The sequence below is a fragment of the Delphinapterus leucas genome, chromosome 10 (genome assembly GCF_059928025.1).
Source record: "Delphinapterus leucas isolate spDelLeu-1000000601 "Yukka" chromosome 10, BTC_Dleu_Yukka2, whole genome shotgun sequence".
Classification (NCBI taxonomy): domain Eukaryota; kingdom Metazoa; phylum Chordata; class Mammalia; order Artiodactyla; family Monodontidae; genus Delphinapterus; species Delphinapterus leucas.
This window is the reverse complement of record NC_143138.1, coordinates 53342839-53360489: the sequence shown is the minus strand read 5'-3', so window position 1 is coordinate 53360489 and position 17651 is coordinate 53342839. Positions and strand designations below refer to the sequence as shown.

The 17651-nt window shown below is 39.3% G+C and overlaps 1 protein-coding gene across 1 annotated transcript in view; it reads left to right on the top strand.

The window, feature by feature from the left end:
- The first annotated feature begins 342 nt into the window (after positions 1 to 342).
- The window catches only part of SUSD5 (sushi domain containing 5), a 58996-nt gene continuing 41687 nt past the window's right edge, over positions 343 to 17651 (top strand). Inside the window, 1 exon segment of the mRNA XM_089919874.1 lies at positions 343 to 354. Coding sequence (XP_089776000.1) covers positions 343 to 354 — 12 coding nt within the window.

Sequence of the window (17651 nt, the reverse complement as noted above, 5' to 3'; positions counted from 1 at the left end):
GGAGCTTGCGTAGGAGAGCCAGAGGGCTGTAGGAAACAAAGACTCTGCTCTTAAAGGGCACACACAAAATCTCACATACTCCAAGACTCGGCTGAGAGGCAGGAATTTCAAAGGAGCCTGGTTCAGATCCATTTGCTGACTTTGGAGAACCTCCCAAAGAGACAAAAAGCAACTGAGACACCTCCTGGGGACACAGATGTTGCTAGTAGCCATTTGGGGGAGCTTGTCCTACCACAACGACACTGATGCAAGCACCATTCTGGAGTCCTCCCTCCAGCCCAGGGGTCCCTAACCCCTGGGCCACAGAACCGTAACAGTCCATGGCCTGTTAGGAATGGGGCCATGCAGCAGGAGGTGAGCGGCGGGTGAGCAAGCAAACCTTCATTTGTATTTACAGCTGCTCCCCATTGCTTGCATTACCACCTGAGCTCCACCTCCTGTCAGATCATCAGCAGCATTAGATTCTCATAGGAGCACGAACCCTGCGGTTAACTGCGCATGTGAGGGATGCAAACCCTACTGTGAAATGTGCATTCAAGGGATCTAGGTTGCGCGCTCCTTATGAGAATCTAATGCCTGATGATCTGAGGTGGAGCTGAGGCAGTGATGCTAGCGCTGGGGAGCGGCTGCAAATACAGATTATCATTAGCAGAGAGGTTTGACTGCGTGTACATTAAAGTACATGCCCTTAACTCACATCTGTTTGCACAGCTCTGTGAGGAGATGGACGCAGAGCACACACATCTTCTCTTAAACACAGAAGTGAGATGGCTTTCTAAATGTAGATCACTGGCCAGAGTTTTTGAGTTATGAGAGCTGCTCCAGAGAGTTCTTTTAGAAAAACAGTCACCACTGGCAGCACATTTCAGTGACACAGAATGGGTCGCAAAACTTGCTTACTTATGTAACAAGTAAGGTTGGGGACCCTATTATCTCCAGGGGCTAACCCACCCACCAGCAGGCTGGCAACAGAGCCGGGGCCCCCTGGACTCCAAATAGCCAAAACAATCTTGAGAAAGAAGAACAAAGCTGTAGGAATCACGCTCCCTGATTTCAAACTACACTACAAAGCTACAGTGATCAAAACAGTATGGTACCAGAACAAATACAGACACATAGATCAATGGAACACAACAGACAGCCCAGAAATGAACCCACACTTATACGGGAAATTAATAACTTGCCCTACAACAAAGGAGTCAAGAATATACAATGAGAAAATGAGAACTTCTTCAATAAATGGTGGTGGGGAAACTGGACAGATACATACAAAAGAATCAAACTGGACTACTCTCTCACACCATACAAAAAAAAACTCAAAATGGATTAAAGACTTAAGGGAATTCCCTAGCAGTCCAGTGGTTAGGACTCCATGCTCTCACTGCCAAGGGCCCGGGTTCAGTCCCTGGTTGGGAAACTAAAATCACACAAGCCACGCAGTGTGGCAAAAATAATTAATTAATTTTTTAAAAATTTTAAAAAGAACTTAAATATAAGACCTGAAACCATAAAACTCCTAGAGGAAAACATGGGCTGTAAGCTCTTAGTCACTGGTCTTAGTAATGGTTTTTTGGATATGTCTCCCTAGGCAAAGGAAACAAAGGCAAAAATAAACAAATGGGACTACATTAAACTGAAAAGCACACAGCAAAGGAGACTATCAACAAAATGAAAAGACCACCTATTGAATGGCAGAAGAGTTTCCAAAACATATATCTGATAAGGGGTTAATATCCAAAATATGCAAAGAACTTATACGACTCAACATCAGCAAAACAAACAACCTAATTAAGACAAAAAAAAAAAACGGGCAGAGCACCTGAATAGACATTTTTCCAAATAACACATACAGACAGCCAACATGCACAGGAAAAGATGCTCAACATCACTACTCATCAGGAAAATATAAAGCAAAACCACAATGAGATATCACCTCACACCTGTCAGAATGGCTATTATCAAAAAGACAACAAATAACAAGTACTGGGAAGGATGTGGAGAAAAGGGAACCCTTGTGCACTGTTAATGGGAATGTAAATTGGTACAGACACTGTGGAAAACAGTATGGAGGTTCCTCAAAAAATTAAAAATAGAACTACCATATGATCCAGCAATCCTACTTCTGGGAATTCTTCTGAAGGAAACAAAAACACTAATTTGAAAAGATATATGCACTCTTATGTTCACTGAAACATTATTTACAATAGCCAAGATATGGAAGCAATCTAAGTGTCCATAAACAGATGAATGGATAAAGAACATGTAGTATATAGAGAGAATAGAATATTACTCAGCTATTAAAAAAAAAGAATGAAATCTTGACATTTGGGACAACATGGATAGACCTGCAGAGTATTATGCTAAGTGAAACAATAAGTCAGACAGAAAAAGACAAATACTGTATGATATCACTTATATGAGGAATCTAAAAAAACAGATTACCATAACCAAACAGAAGCAGAGTCATAGATACAGAGAACAAACTAGTGACTGCCAGAGGGGAGTGGTGTGGGGGGATGAGTGAAATAGGTGAGGGAGATTAAGAGGTACAAACTTCAAGTTGTAAAATAAATAAATCACAGGAATATAATGTACAGCTTGGGGAATATAGTAACATTGTAATAACTTTGTATGGTAATAGTAACTAGACTTATCATGGTGATTGCTTTGTAATATACAAAAAATATCGAATCACTATGTTGTACACCTGAGAACATAATATGGTAAGTAAGTTATACTTCAATAAAAAAGAAAAGAACTCCACACAGTCAGGTAGCTGCCCACCCCTTAGAGAAGCCTGGAGGTTTATTACCTGGAGAAGGTAAAACAGGTTGGGGAGGAGTAGGAGGTAAGATAAAACAGGTAGGACCCCTTTCTGAAAACAGAGAGATTAGATAAATGCTTACATGTTGAACAGTAAGTAATTACCTCTTTTTTAAAAAAATTTTATTGGAGTATAGTTGATTTACAATGTTGTGTTAGTTTCAGGTGTACAGCAAAGTGAATCTGTTATACATATACATATATCCACCCTTTTTTAAGATTCTTTTCCTATATAGCCCATTACAGAGTATTTAGTAGAGTCCCTGTGCTATACAATAGGTCCTTATTAGTTATCTATTTTATATACAGTAGTGTGTATATGTCAATCTCAATCTTCCAATTTATCCCTCCTCCTCCCTTTACCCCCTAGTAACCATAAGTTTATTTTCTACATCTTTATTTCTGTTTTGTAGATAAGGTCATCTGTACCTTTTTTTTTTAATTCCCCATATAAGTGATATCATATGATATTTGTCTTTCTCTGTCTGACTTACTTCTCTCAGTATGACAATCTCTAGGTCCATCCAGGTTGCTGCAAATGGCATTATTTCATTCTTTTCTATAGCTGAGTAATAGTCCCTTGTATATCTGTACCACATCTCCTTTATCCATTCCTCTGTTGATGGACATTTAGGTTGCTTCCACGTCCTGGCTATTGTAAACAGTGCTGCAATGAACGTTGGGGTGTGTATGTGCCTTTTTGTATTATATAAAATAATTATATCTTTTCGAATTATGGCTTTCTCCAGATATATGCCCAGGAGTGGGATTGCTGGATCATATGCTAACCCTACAAGACGACTACTAGAGCTCATCAATGAATTTGGTAAAGTTGCAAGATACAAAATTAATACACAGAAATCTCTTGCATTCCTATACACTAAGAATGACAAATCAGAAAGAGAAATCAAGGAAACAATTCCATTTACCATCTCATCAAAAAGAATAAAATACCTAGGAATATACCTACCTAAGGAGGCAAAAGACCTGTACTCGGAAAACTATAAGATTCCGATGAAAGAAATAAAAGATAACACAAACAGAGAGATATAAGATGTTCTTAGATTGGAAGAATATTGTAAAAATGACTATACTACCCAAAGCAATCTACAGATTCAATGCAATCCCTATCAAATTACCAATGGCATTTTTCACAGAATTAGAACAAAAAACTTCACAATTTGTATGGAAACACAAAATACCCTGAATAGCCAAAGCAATCTTGAGAAAAAAAATGCGGAACTATTGGAATCAGGCTCCCTGACTTCAGACTATATTACAAAGCTACAGTAATCAAAACAGTATGCTACTGGCACAAAAACAGAAATATAGATCAATGGAACAGGATAGAAAGCCCAGAGATAAACCCATGCACCTATGGTCACCTAATCTATGACAAAGGAGGCAAGAATATACAATGAAGAAAAGACAGTCTCTTCAATAAGTGGTTCTGGGAAAACTGGACAGCTACATGTAAAAGAATGAAATTAGAACGCTCCCTAATACCATACATAAAAATAAACTCAAAATGGATTAAAGACCTAAATGTAAGGCCAGATACTATAAAACGCTTAGAGGAAAACATAGGCTGAACACTCTCTGATGTAAATCTCAGCAAGATCTTTTTTGATCCACTTCCTAGAGTAATGAAAATAAAAACAAAAATAAACAAATGGGACCTAATTAAACTTAAAAGCTTTTGCATAGCAAAGGAGACCATAAACAAAACGAAAAGACAACTCTTAGAATGGGAGAAAATATTTGCAAACAGAGCAACCGACAAGGGATTAATCTCCAAAATATACATCAACTCATTCAGCTCAATATCAAAACAAACAAACAAACAACCCAATCAAAAAATGGGTGAGAATCTAAATACACATTTCTCCAAAGACATACAGATGGTTAAAAAGCACATGAAAAGAAGCTCAACATCACTAACTATTAGAGAAATGCAAATCAAAACTACAGTGAGGTATCACCTCACACTGGTCAGAATGGCCATCATCAAAAAATCTACATACAGGGGCTTCCCTGGTGGCGCAGTGGTTGAGAGTCCACCTGCCAATGCAGGGGACGCGGGTTCGTGCCCCGATCCGGGAGGATCCCACATGCCGCGGAGCGGCTGGGCCCGTGAGCCATGGCCGCTGAGCCTGTGCGTCCGGAGCCTGTGCTCCGCAATGGGAGAGGCCACAACAGTGAGAGGCCCGCGTACCACAAAAAAAAAAAAAAAAAAAAAATCTACATACAAACAATAAATGCTTGAGAGGGTGTGGAGAAAAGGACACCCCCCTACACTTTTGGTGGGAATGTAAACTGGTACAGACACTATGGAGAACTGTATGGAGGTTCCTTAAATCACCTCTTAATTTATATTTTTTTAGATATGAATTTTCATATGTGAAGTTTGTTAACTATAACTAAACTAATACTTTTTGGAATTCAGAAAGTGTGTCTATGTTTATTTTTTTGTTTGTTGACAGTATACTCTATGTATATATACATTCTGAGTGGGGTCTGCAGCGGCCCCCTGTAATTAAACAAATTAATATTTCTGCAGTGAAATACATGAATGGTCACAGTGTGATAAATGAGGATTAAAATTACCCTGTCTGTTTGGGTCAAGTTTTGCTGCCAACTTAGTTTTCATGCTAAACATTTAAAAAACAAAAGTAAAGAAAAACAACATTTGGTTTTCAGAGCTTTTGGTATTTCAGAAATCTAGAAATGGAATTATGAATACGTACTTGGATATAGGGGCTACTACCCTTCTATCATGATGAAATTTTAAAAATAAGCTACTCAAGTTTTCTGTGCCTTATTTGCTTCTATAGACCAAGTTAAAGTATGGCAAACATCTCCGGAATTAGATAATAAAATGCTCAAGTTATTTTTTAAAAAAAGAAAGAAAAGCTGCTCAACATCATATATCATACAGGAATTGCAAATTAAAATAACAATGAAATAGGGACTTCCCTGGTGGCACAGTGGTGAAGAGTCCACCTGCCAATGCAGGGGACACGGCTTTGATCCCTGGTCTGGGAAGATCCCACATGCCACGGAGCAGCTAAGCCCGTGTGCCACAACTACTGAGCCTGCACTCTAGAGCCCACGAGCCACAAATACTGAGCCCGTGTGCTGCAACTACTGAAGCCCGTGCGCCTAGAGCCCGTGCTCTGCAACAAGAGAAGCCATCGCAATGAGAAGCCCGTGCATTGCAAGGAAGAGCAGCCCCCACTCGCCACAACTAGAGAAAGCCCATATGCAGCAATGAAGACCTAACACAGCCAAAAATAAATATAATTAATTAATTTTAAAAAACAATGAAATAACATTACATACCTATTAGAATGGCTAAAATCCGAAACACTGACAGTACCAAACACTGGTGAAGTTGTAAAGCAAGAGGAACTGTTATTTTTTTGCTGGTAGGAACGCAAAAGAGTAAAGCCACTTTGGAAGACAGGTTAGTAGTTTTTTATAAAACTAAACACACTCTTAACCATATGACCCAGCATTTTGTGCTTCTTGGTATTTACTCAAATGAGTCAAGAACTTATGTCCACAGAAAAACCTGCATACAAAGTTTATAGCAGCTTTATTCATAATTGCCAAAATTTGGAAGCAAACAAGATGTACTTCAGTAGGTCAACAGATAAGCTGTGGTACATCCATTCAATGGAATATTGTTAGCATAAAAATAAATGAGTTAAAAATCATGAAAAGACATGGAGAAGCCTTAAATGTCTGTTCTAAGTAAAAGAAGCCAATCTGAAAAAGTTACATGCTATATTACTCCAGGTATACGACATTTTGCAAAAGGTAGAGACAGTAAAAAGATCAGTGGTTGCCAGGGACTCAAGAGGTGAAGGGAGAGAGAGGGGGGAGCATAGGGAATTATTAAAACAGTAACTATTCTGTATGATACTGTAATGGTGGATACATGACATACATTTGTCAAACCCATAGAACTATACAACACAAAGAGTGAACCCTAATGTAAGCTATGGACTTTAGTTAATAATAATACATTGGTTAATCAAGTGTAACAAATGAAGTGAATATTGAAATAAAGTGAGTCACATGAATTTTTTGGTTTCCCAATGCATATAAAAGTTATTTTTATGCTATACTGTAGTCTAAGTGTGCAATAGCAGTATGTCTAAAGAAACAATGTACATACCTTAGTTTAAAAGTACTTTATTATTAACAAATGCTAACCATAATGTCTAAAGAAACAGTGTACATGCCTTAGTTTAAAAGTACTTTATCATTAACAAATGCTAACCATAAGTTGAGCCTTCAGTGAGTTATAATCTTTTTGTTGGAGGGTTTGAGATATTTTGAGAATTACCAAAATGTAACACAGAAACATGAAGTGAGCAACTGGCTCAATGCAGAGTTGCCACAAAACTTCAATTGGTAAAAAATGCAGTATTTGTGAACACCTTCACAATAAAGCGAAGTGAAAATGAGGTATGTCTGTGTGTGTGCTAACCCATGTACTCTGTGTTACCTCTCTGTATATGTATAAAAAGAAACCGTGAGTTTATACTGATGCTTTGGATTTCAGTCTAGCACCACAGACATTCTTCCTTGGCATACAGTAAATTCTTTCTCCAGCAGTGAGAAACTTGGTTATCATTATCTACAAGACATGTACTTATTTTTTCAACTCTAGTATACATGTAAAATAGTTTCAGGATTATGAATACACATCCCTGTAAGAAACAAATTTACCAACTAGAGTATAGTTTTTCCTACAGTTCTTTTTGTCTTTGAGTATTTCAGTATTCATTCAAAACACTGTTTTCCAAAGTTACACAGGTAAGCAACTTTTTTTACCCACCCAATTCAATGTGGCTATGTCGAATATAATAAATATGTTATATAGAATTAGATTCATTTGTCATACTCTGAATTCCATGTTGGTGGTTGACTTAAAATAATTGCCCACAGTAAACTTTTCTCCTCTTGATTTATAGTTCTATGGCTTTTGGCAAATACATAAAATTGTGTATCTACCACAGAACCATATAAAACAGTTCCATCATCCCCCAAATTCCCTCGTTATACCCTTTTATAGTCAACCTCTTCTCCCACATCCACCCCCTAGCAACTACTGATCTATTTTCCATCCCTATAGTCTTGCCGTTTTAAGAATGTCATATACATGGAATCATACAGTATATAGCCTTTTGGATTTTTCACTTAGCAGAGTGCATTTAAGATTCATCCATGTCATTATGTGAATCAATAATCCATTCCTTTTACTGCTGAGTAGTATTCCATTGTGTGGACATACCCCAGTTTTGTTTATCCATTCACCTGTTGGAGGACATCTGGGTTGTTTCCAGTCTTTGACAATTCCGAATAAAGCTGCTAAAAGCATTCACATACAGATTTTTGTGTGAACATTAGTTTTCAACTCACTTGGACAGATAATCAGGACTGGGATTTCTGAGTTACAGGGAAAAGTATTCAATATCTCATCATTAAGCATGATGTTAGCTGTAGAGATTTTATAGCTTTATTAGGTTAATGAACTTTCCTTCTATTCCTAATTTGCGGGGAGGTTTTGGGGGTTTTTGTTTTGTCTTGTTTTACTAAATGTGTATTGAATTTTGTCCAGTGCTTTCCCAGAGTTCTCTGATACTTGCTTTTTCTATTCTGTCCACAGTATTTTTTTTGAGTTCTTATTTATTTATTTATTTGGCTGCATTGGGTCTTAGTTGCAGCACACAGGATCTTTGCTACAGTGCGAGGGCTTCTCTCTAGCTGTGGCATGGGGGTTTTCTCTCTCTCGTTGTGGTGCATGGGCTCCAGAGCGCGTGGGCTCTGTAGTTTTTGCCACACCCCGGCTCTGGTGTTGAGGCGCATGGGCTTAGTTGCCCCGCAGCATGTGGGTTCCCTGACCAGGGATTGAACCCGCATCCCCTGCATTGGAAGCCGGATTCTTTACCACTGGACCACTGGGGAAGTCCCTGTCCACAGTATTTTACTGCAATAAAACACAGGTAGACTGTAGGAGGCATACTCCATCTTGGTCAGCATCAGAAGTCCTCAAAGTCTTTGGACTTCCCTGGCAACACTCAGTGCAGGCAAAATAATAAGAAGAAGAAGAAGACAGAAAAGAAAGTAGTCCTCAAAGTCTAATTTTAGCTGATAGTTCCTCCTCCCCGCTGTCTTCTTCATCAGTTTGGGTGCGCTACAACAAAGTACTATAGACTGACTGGCTTATAAACAACAAAAATTTATTTCTCACAATTTATTCCTACTTATTCTAGTTGTGGAGGCTAGAAATCTGAGATCAGGGTGCCAGCACAGTCATGTTCTAGTGAGGGCTGTCTTCCAAGTTGCAGACTTCTGTCTTCTCACTGTATCCTCACATGGTGGGTAGAGGGTGAGAAAGCTCTCTGAGGTCCCTTTTATAAGGGCACTAATCCCACTAACACCATCACATTAGGAGTTAGGGTTAGGATATAGCTTTCTTTGTGTTTATCCTGCATGGCTTTGTTTGTCCTCTAGGATCTGTGGCTTGATATCTTTTTTTTTTATTTCTTGGCCGTGCCACACAGCATGTGGGATCTTAGTTCCCTGACCAGGGTTTGAACCCATGTCCTCTGCAGTGGAAGTGCAGAGTCTTAACCACTGGACTGCCAGGGAACTCCCCTTGATATCTTATCAACTGAGAAAAACTCTCAGCCATAATCTCTCTCTTTTTTTTTTTTATTTGGTTGTGCCGGGTCTTAGTTGCAGCAGGCAGGCTCCTTAGTTGCAGCTCACAGGCTTCTTAGTTGCAGCATGTGTGCTCCTTAGTTGTGGCAGGCTCCTTAGTTGTGGCATGCACACTCTTAGTTGTGGCATGCATGTGGGATCTAGTTCCCTGACCAGGGATCGAACCTGGGCCCCCTGTATTGGGAGCTCAGAGTCTTAACCACTGCATCACCAGGCAAGTTCCCCATAATCTCTTAAAATATTTTTCTGCCCCATTCTTCCTCTCTTTTCCTTCTCTCACTTAAGGTATCATATGATTGATCTTCACACAGAATTCTCTGTATCTATTATTTTCTTTTTTATCTTATATTTTCCTCCTTTTGTCTCTTTATGCTTCATTCTAGATATTTTCTTCCAACATATCTTCCAGTTCACTAAATCTTTGTTCAGCAATGTTTACTCTTCTGTTGAAAATATTCATTATTTTTTTTTCAATTATAATTTTTAGTTGGAGACTTTACATTTTTATAGTTTCTAGTACTCTGCCGTATTTCTCAGACTTGTCTTTTATCTCCCTGAATACAATGAATAGGTTTTTTTAAAGTCTGAATCTGATAGCTCCAATATCTGGTTTCTCTGGTGGTCTCTTCTCATCATCTGTTGTTTCTGCTGGGTTTCATTGTTTTTTTTTCCTTTTTGTCTCTCATGTGCCTGTTTTAATTGTAGATCAGATATCTACTTGCAAAATTGTTTGTAGACTAATTTGTTCCCCAGAATGAAGTATTCTTCCTCCAGAGAACATATATTTATTTCTGGTAGGCACATGCATGCCCAAGTAACATGAGTTCACTTTAAACCAAATTCATAACTGAGATTATTCAAAGCTGAGTTGCAATTTCTGCAAGAACCAGCCTTTTTTTTGTATAACCTTATCACTAATGTGAAGCATTGAGGTCCCAACACAAAGCAAAGAAACACCCCTTCATGGTTGCAGTGTGTCATTTTCCAGTTTCCTTAGCCTGACAATGCTATGAAAACAACAATTCAGTTTCTCATCCTCTCAGCAGCCCCCTCTAAAATGAGTAAATAATCCCCCAGGGGGAAAAAGGTCTTAATCTCTATGATATCTCTGAGCACCTGCCCTTCCACAGATCAGAGTCTAACAATTATTCACTATCTTATTGGGTGCTTAATGCCTTTAAGTACATGTTATCAAATTTTGCACAGGTTTTTAAATGTCCCTTATCCTCAAGAAGAAACTAATCTATTTTACCATGACTAGAAGAGAAAATTCCTTTAAACCTTTTCTACTCACTAGATGTAGAGATTTAGATTTAGATTTAGATATAGATATAGATAGTATAGACATAAATAGAGAGAACTACATAGATATGTTGTAGATATATAGATACAATATAGTATTGTCTCGAGTGTATTTTATTTTTTACAAGAACAGTATAATGTATACTCAGTAACTTTGTTTTCTCAACAGTACGTTGAGACTTCTATATTAATAGAACATATAGATCTGCCTCATTCTTTTCTGAATAGTATCCACTGAACTCATAACAGTGGATATCTCTGGTTAGGGTGAGGGTTTGTCTTTCACAGAGTTGGCAGTCAAAGGATACTTTGGCTTTTATATAATGTTTTGATTTTTCATAAGTGAACGAACTTGTTTTGACTCGTGTAATCTTAAATTTCAAGAATTATTAGAGTTATACTGATGAAAAGGACATTTTGGAGTAAGAACAGAAGACCTCTGGATAAGCGAGTATCATTTTGCTAGACAACTTCTTTGGCATTTAGGGATTAGTTTTAACATACTGTGTTGATACGTAGCTTTTCCTCTGCAGTATTTCAAAAGATCCTACTACTACTCCATTTTTTCCCCTAATAATTTGGTCAATATCACCACCTAATCAATCCATACAATGCCCTCTATTCACATAACAGAACCTTTTCCCCTGAATACTGAGTCATTCTTTCCATCTTTTTCCCCTTTTTGCTTCTGCAGGCACACATTGTGCATTTTTGTTGAATCTGGAGAAGCTGAAGTTAAGAATTTATTTTTTCATCTGAAGGAAGATAAAGTTCCTTAAAAACCAAGTCCAAATAGCTACAGAGCAATCCTTTTAATTGTTCATTTACTCTTACACAGATTATTTGGCAGGGCCCTCTTAAAAGTCAGTAGACAGGAAAATATGCTGACAAAAAACAGTGGGATTCTAATTATTCTCCCAAGGCTATTCCTACTTTTTAAAAATAAATTAAAGCAAGCTTGACCACCTTTTTTATGGATGACATAAAAAGTAAACAGGCACTAAGACAACAGATGGCATGCCTAGCAACACAAGATGCAGATAATGCAAGTCTTCCCAGAGCAGGGATGCCCTTCTGGCATTAATTCAATGTCTGGTGGGTCCCTCAGGGGCTATATGCCTATATAGTATCTCCCATGTGCTCTGGCTGCCCTCTCTTGATCACAACCCAGCATCATCCCTAGATTTCAGCTGTCAACCTCCTCCAACTTGAATTTTCCTTGAGACTGCTTCTCAACTTCTTGTTTCCCCATCACTTGTTAGCTGAATGAATGAGAGCTAAGCAATTTGCCCACGTTCACAGAACCCACTTGTTTTTCTGTTCACCACCCTGATACCCACTGTAGGGAATGGAGGAGAAAGACTAAATATAACTCTCCCCTTTTCCCCACTACCTATCTGGGTCCAAGTCAATTCTAGTTAAGTGCCTGGAAAATTGTCCTGTGTACATTCCTACTGTTATTTGTAGATGCCTTAACCTAATTGCTGTTGATTTGCTAACTCTGCAGTGAGTGGTTTTAGCTTCCAGTACATAATATTAAAAAGGGAAAATATTTGCACACAGCTTGATATATATCTTCAGACAGTAAACTGAGGCTCCAAATGAATAAAAAATATATATTTAAAGCATATGAGTTGGCATGTTGAACAAAGGTGATACATGGATTGTGATCAAAGCACAAGTTTGTTTTTACCTTCCACTGTTCCTTTGAACATTATTTCATGGGGATTATCATCCCTTTCCCCAAACTCCTAGTGGGTCCATGGATTTTCTTCCCACTTCAAGGTAATGGTCCCACTACCACTTAAATTTGCAAACACAGTTTTGTTTCAGAAATTGGCACTAGACACTTAGCAATCAAAATGCACAAATTTGCTTGGCATTAAGTCTTCTCCCCTCCACCTGTTTGAGCTCCCGTGTCCCTTGTGGATGCATTTCTATTTGGGGACCCTTTATAGCTCTTTTCTCAGCCCTTGGGCAGCTTACATAAACCTCTTTCCTCTTCCTGCTGGCGTCTCTTGCCCTTTCCAGAGAGCCTTGTGTGGCAGGACCAAGACAACCCCATCCAACCCTCTTTCCAGCAGGGCCCGCATTTGGTCCCATGCTCTGGTAAATTTGGAGTGTGAGGTAGAGACTCCAGCTTGGCCAACAGAAGGCATTCTAAACACAGAAAACAGCCATGCATGAGGAAAGGGGCCACTGGAGCCAAAGAGAATAATGGAAGTCTCCTTATAAGCCATCTCTTCATTGCTGGGCTTTACTGAATGAGAAATGGAGGGCAAAGGAATGATTAGTCCAATAGGCTGATGACAGACTAAGAGAAGAAGCCAAGCATCTCGGGCCCTTCTATCACACTACTCCTCAAAGTAAATTTTTAAATGTCTGTGTCTTTGTTATACTTCAGTAAAAAGCAAAATCAACATATGGGCTAAGATGAGGGATATTTAACACGTCACATCATTGCGTTGGGTTTTTGTGCCTTCTCACCATGTCTCATGTACATGATGACCATTCTTCTGGAAATGAAGTTTTGGGTACATTGCCTGACAAGTACAAGTATACCAATGGGCACAACAGGACTGCCTACTATTAATACATGGGCTACCTGAGCAAGATCTAGGATGAACAGTCCCTGGAATAGCAGTCATCATGTTTAAGGGCTGAGAGTTCCACAGGGAATTCAGCAGAGATGGTCAGTTTGCCCTGCTTTCCCAAAGCAAAGGACAGAGTTCAGTGGTTACTCTGTGAGGTTTAAAGAAGTGAGGATCTTAAGGTTAGGCATGATAGAAGACTGCAGTATACTTATCCCAAAAGCTGCAAGGTGTGGCCAAAAAAAAACAAAAACAAAAAGAAAACAAAGTAATTCCAATCTCAAAAACCCGGTATGTTAGGTAGCACTTTCATCTGTATTTTATAGGTAAAGAAACCGAGGCCCAGAGATGTAAAGTGATGTATTCATAGGGTTATTAGTTGCAAAAGTCAGACTTAAACTCAGACTCCTTTCCAGAGTTGTCCCTCTCTGTGCATTTGCATCTCAACAAGGACCAAAGACTTCAGTGAATGATGCAGAATTCAAATCAGGGATTGCAGGAGGTATCTGGGAGACTGGAGCCCTGGGGCCCTCCCAGGGTCCCTGAAAAGCCAGCACAGAAGGAAGCTGTGGATAACACCCACCTGGAAATCAGTCTTGTCCTGAGGGGTAGCACTGCAGCGCCACTCCTTGGCTGCCCTGAACTGCCTCCCTACCAAGTCCAAAGCCTGTCTTCCTTCAGAACCAGGTCTTCTGAATTGCTTTCTGAGGGCTCATTCCTACTCTTCAATAGATTAGGTGCAAACACTCTGAGTAAACAAAATAAAATTTCTCTACCACTGGCAGCCCACTGCTAACTGCTACACTGGATGGTTTTCTTTTAGTTAATAATTCAATTGCCGAAAAGAGGGGGGTACTTCGTAGACACTTGGCTCCAGCTGCAAATCAAGTTCAGAACCCAGAGGAACTTGAAAGAACTCCCAGAGCCCACAGTGGCTTTTCAGTGTAGGCTGTGTTTACTCAGGACCCAGCCCACAACCTCCGTAGCCGTGAAGGCAGCCTGCGTGTAAATGCTACATTATGCAGTGACTTTTCAGTTATGTGGCTTCGGACTGGGGGCAGATGATTTGTGAGACTGCTTTGGATCCATCAAGTTTTCAACCTACACTGGCTGGCATATATTGCTTTTGAGGCTCACTTATTCATCCTTCTGCTCATCGAAGCTTAATTAAATGCCCCCTATATGCTAGGCACTGTACTAGCTACCAAAGATAGAACATAAATGGACATGGTTGCCCTGAAAAGATGTTAAGAAGAGATCCATGCAATCCCTTGGCAAGTTCCTTATTTTACTGAGACCATCTCCATGGCCCTTGACATGCTCTCTGCTTGGGGTCCTTGGATGAGTTAACCCCACAGGTCTGGTATATGATGAACTTATCAAACAGAGGTTGGGAACCCACCATGAACCAGGCACTTCTTAAGGCACCAGAGATAAAAACACAGAAAATACATGGTCTTTGTCCTCAAGGACATTCAGACAAGTGGGAGAGACAGATCTGTAGAACAACTGTTCCATTAAAGAGCCATGATTACTGAGGCAACTCTTCAGGGTATATGGGGAGCACAAAGGAGAGAATCGTCAGTGGAGAGACTGGACTAGTCACAAAAAAGACTTCTCAGAGGGAGATGATGCTAGTATTGAGTCAAGAAAGATGAGTAAGCATTCAAGGACGTGGGCTGAGGGAAACAGAGTGCCCACAATACCATGGAAAGTATGCACTCATTCATTTATCAGACATTCACTGAGGACTTATTATGTGCCAGGCACTGGGATAGGGGCTGTGGTAGACGCTGGGATAAAGAGATGGTGAGACACTGCCCCTGCCCTCTGGAAACTTATTCTCCGGAAAAAGGAAAGAACCCATAAATATAATCACAACACAGTGACCTACACTGTATAGTCACAAGGTGTTCGAGAGGTTACTTATAGTTTCTTTCTCATACCCAGACATATAATGTAGCAAAAGCACTCAAGCTACCTACTAAGTGCTCACTTTTCTCCCTGACCTGCTGACTGTTGGCCTCATGGATCTTACAGGCCACTGAAAAACTGCCTAGTAAATTGAGTGGTTGGCAAGGCTTTGAATACTTTTCCCACCAAGACCAGAGACCATAAGGAGTGAGCTGTCCCTAGCTCCTTGTGTCTGAGCACACTTGATTTATGTCACTGATCATTCTGCATACTGTCCTTCAAAGGGAGAAGCTGGTTATGTGGCATCAGAAAACGATCAGGGAAAATGAGATGGGTCACTGCTTATCGTTCATGTTTAATCATGTTTTCAAGTGAGAATTGCACATGCATCTCACCCACTACTAAATGAAAACATGCAGAAGCTAGGAGTGCAAAATTGAGGACCACCATTCTGGCTTATGTTAATTCTAGTGTTAAAAACATTTCTTTAGAAAATGAAAAATCTGGGTCAGGTATGAAAATGGATGGGACCCTGGGACAACAGGTGTAAACAGGAAGTATAAAACAGGATTTTTGGTCATTCAATGTTTCTCTCCTGTTTGCCAGAGCAAAAGCTGGAAAATATTATGGAATTATTGGAAAATATTAGTAGCTTATCTGCAAATTAATCAGATGGTGATGCCAGTTGCAACTGCTCTTCCAGGTATATTGTCATTACTAGAATACATAAATACAGGCTTTGGCACCTGTTATTAACCCAGTAAATGGTTCATTTTTAATTCCTTCAGCCAGCAAGAATAGTAGCACATTTTCACTGTTTTATGTCAGGACTTTATCTAGAGAGAAACTGATAGCCACGTACTACCACCATGGATAAGAAGATACAACAGTTGTACAGCAAAGGAAACCATAAACAAAACAAAAAGACAACCTACCGCCTGTGAGAAAATATTTGCGAATGATGCAACAAGGACTTAATTTCCAAAATAAACAAACAGCTCATCAACTCAACAACAAAAAACCCAATCGAAAAATAGGCAGAAGATTTAAATAGATATTTCTCCAAAGAAGATATACAGATGGCCAACAGGCACATGAAAAGATGCTCAACATCACTAATCATTAGAGAAATGAGGTACCACCTCGCATCAGTCAGAATGGCCATCATTAAAAAAGTCTACATGACAAATGCTAGAGAGGGTGTGGAGAAAAAGGAACCCTCCTACACTGTTGGTGGGAACGTAAGTTGGTACAGCCACTATGGAGAACAGTATGGAGGTTCCTCATAAAACTAAAAATAGAGTTGCCATATGATCCAGCAATCCCACTCCTGGGCATACACTCAGAGAAAACTATAATTCAAAAAAGATATATGCATCCCTATGTTCATAGCAGCACTATACACAATAGTTAAGACATGGAAACAACCTAAATGTCCATCGACAGATGAATGGATAAAGAAGATATGGTACGGACTTCCCTGGTGGCCCAGTGGTTAAGACTCTGTGCTTTCACTACAGGGGGCAAGAGCTTGACCCCTGATGGGGGAAGTTTCACATGCTGTGCAGCGCGGTCCAAAAAAAAAAGGAACATGTGGTATATATACACAATGGAATACTACTCAGCCATAAAAAAGAATGAAATAATGCCATTTGCAGCAACATGGATGGCCTAGAGATTATCATACTAAGTGAATAAGTCAGACAGAGAAAGACAAATACCATATGATATCACTTACAGGTGGAATCTAAAATATGACACTAACGAACTTATCTATGAAACAGACTCACAGACATAGAGAAAAGACTTGTGGCCGCTGGGGTGGGGGGTTGGGGGAGGGATGGAGTGGGAGGCTGGGATTAGCTGATGGAAACTATTATATATAGAATGGATAAATAACAAGGTCCTACTGTATAGCACCAGGAACTATATTCAATATCCTGTGATAAACCATAACGGGAAAGAATATTTAAAAGAATGTACATATATATATATATATATATATATATATATATATATACGTATAACTGAATCCCTTTGCTATACACCAGAAACTAACACAACATTGTAAATCAACTATACTTCAGTAAAATAAATTTTGCAAAAAGAAGATACAATGGTTTAGGGACCATTTACTATGTGGAAACTCATAAGGCTTACAGTTTTGAAAGCAGTCCATAGCAATAGGGAACTCTGCAGTATCCAGGCTGCAGAGCAAACTGTGTTGCCACTTTGGCCTCATGCCATAAAAGACACAATACTTTAAATGTAGGTAGGGATGCC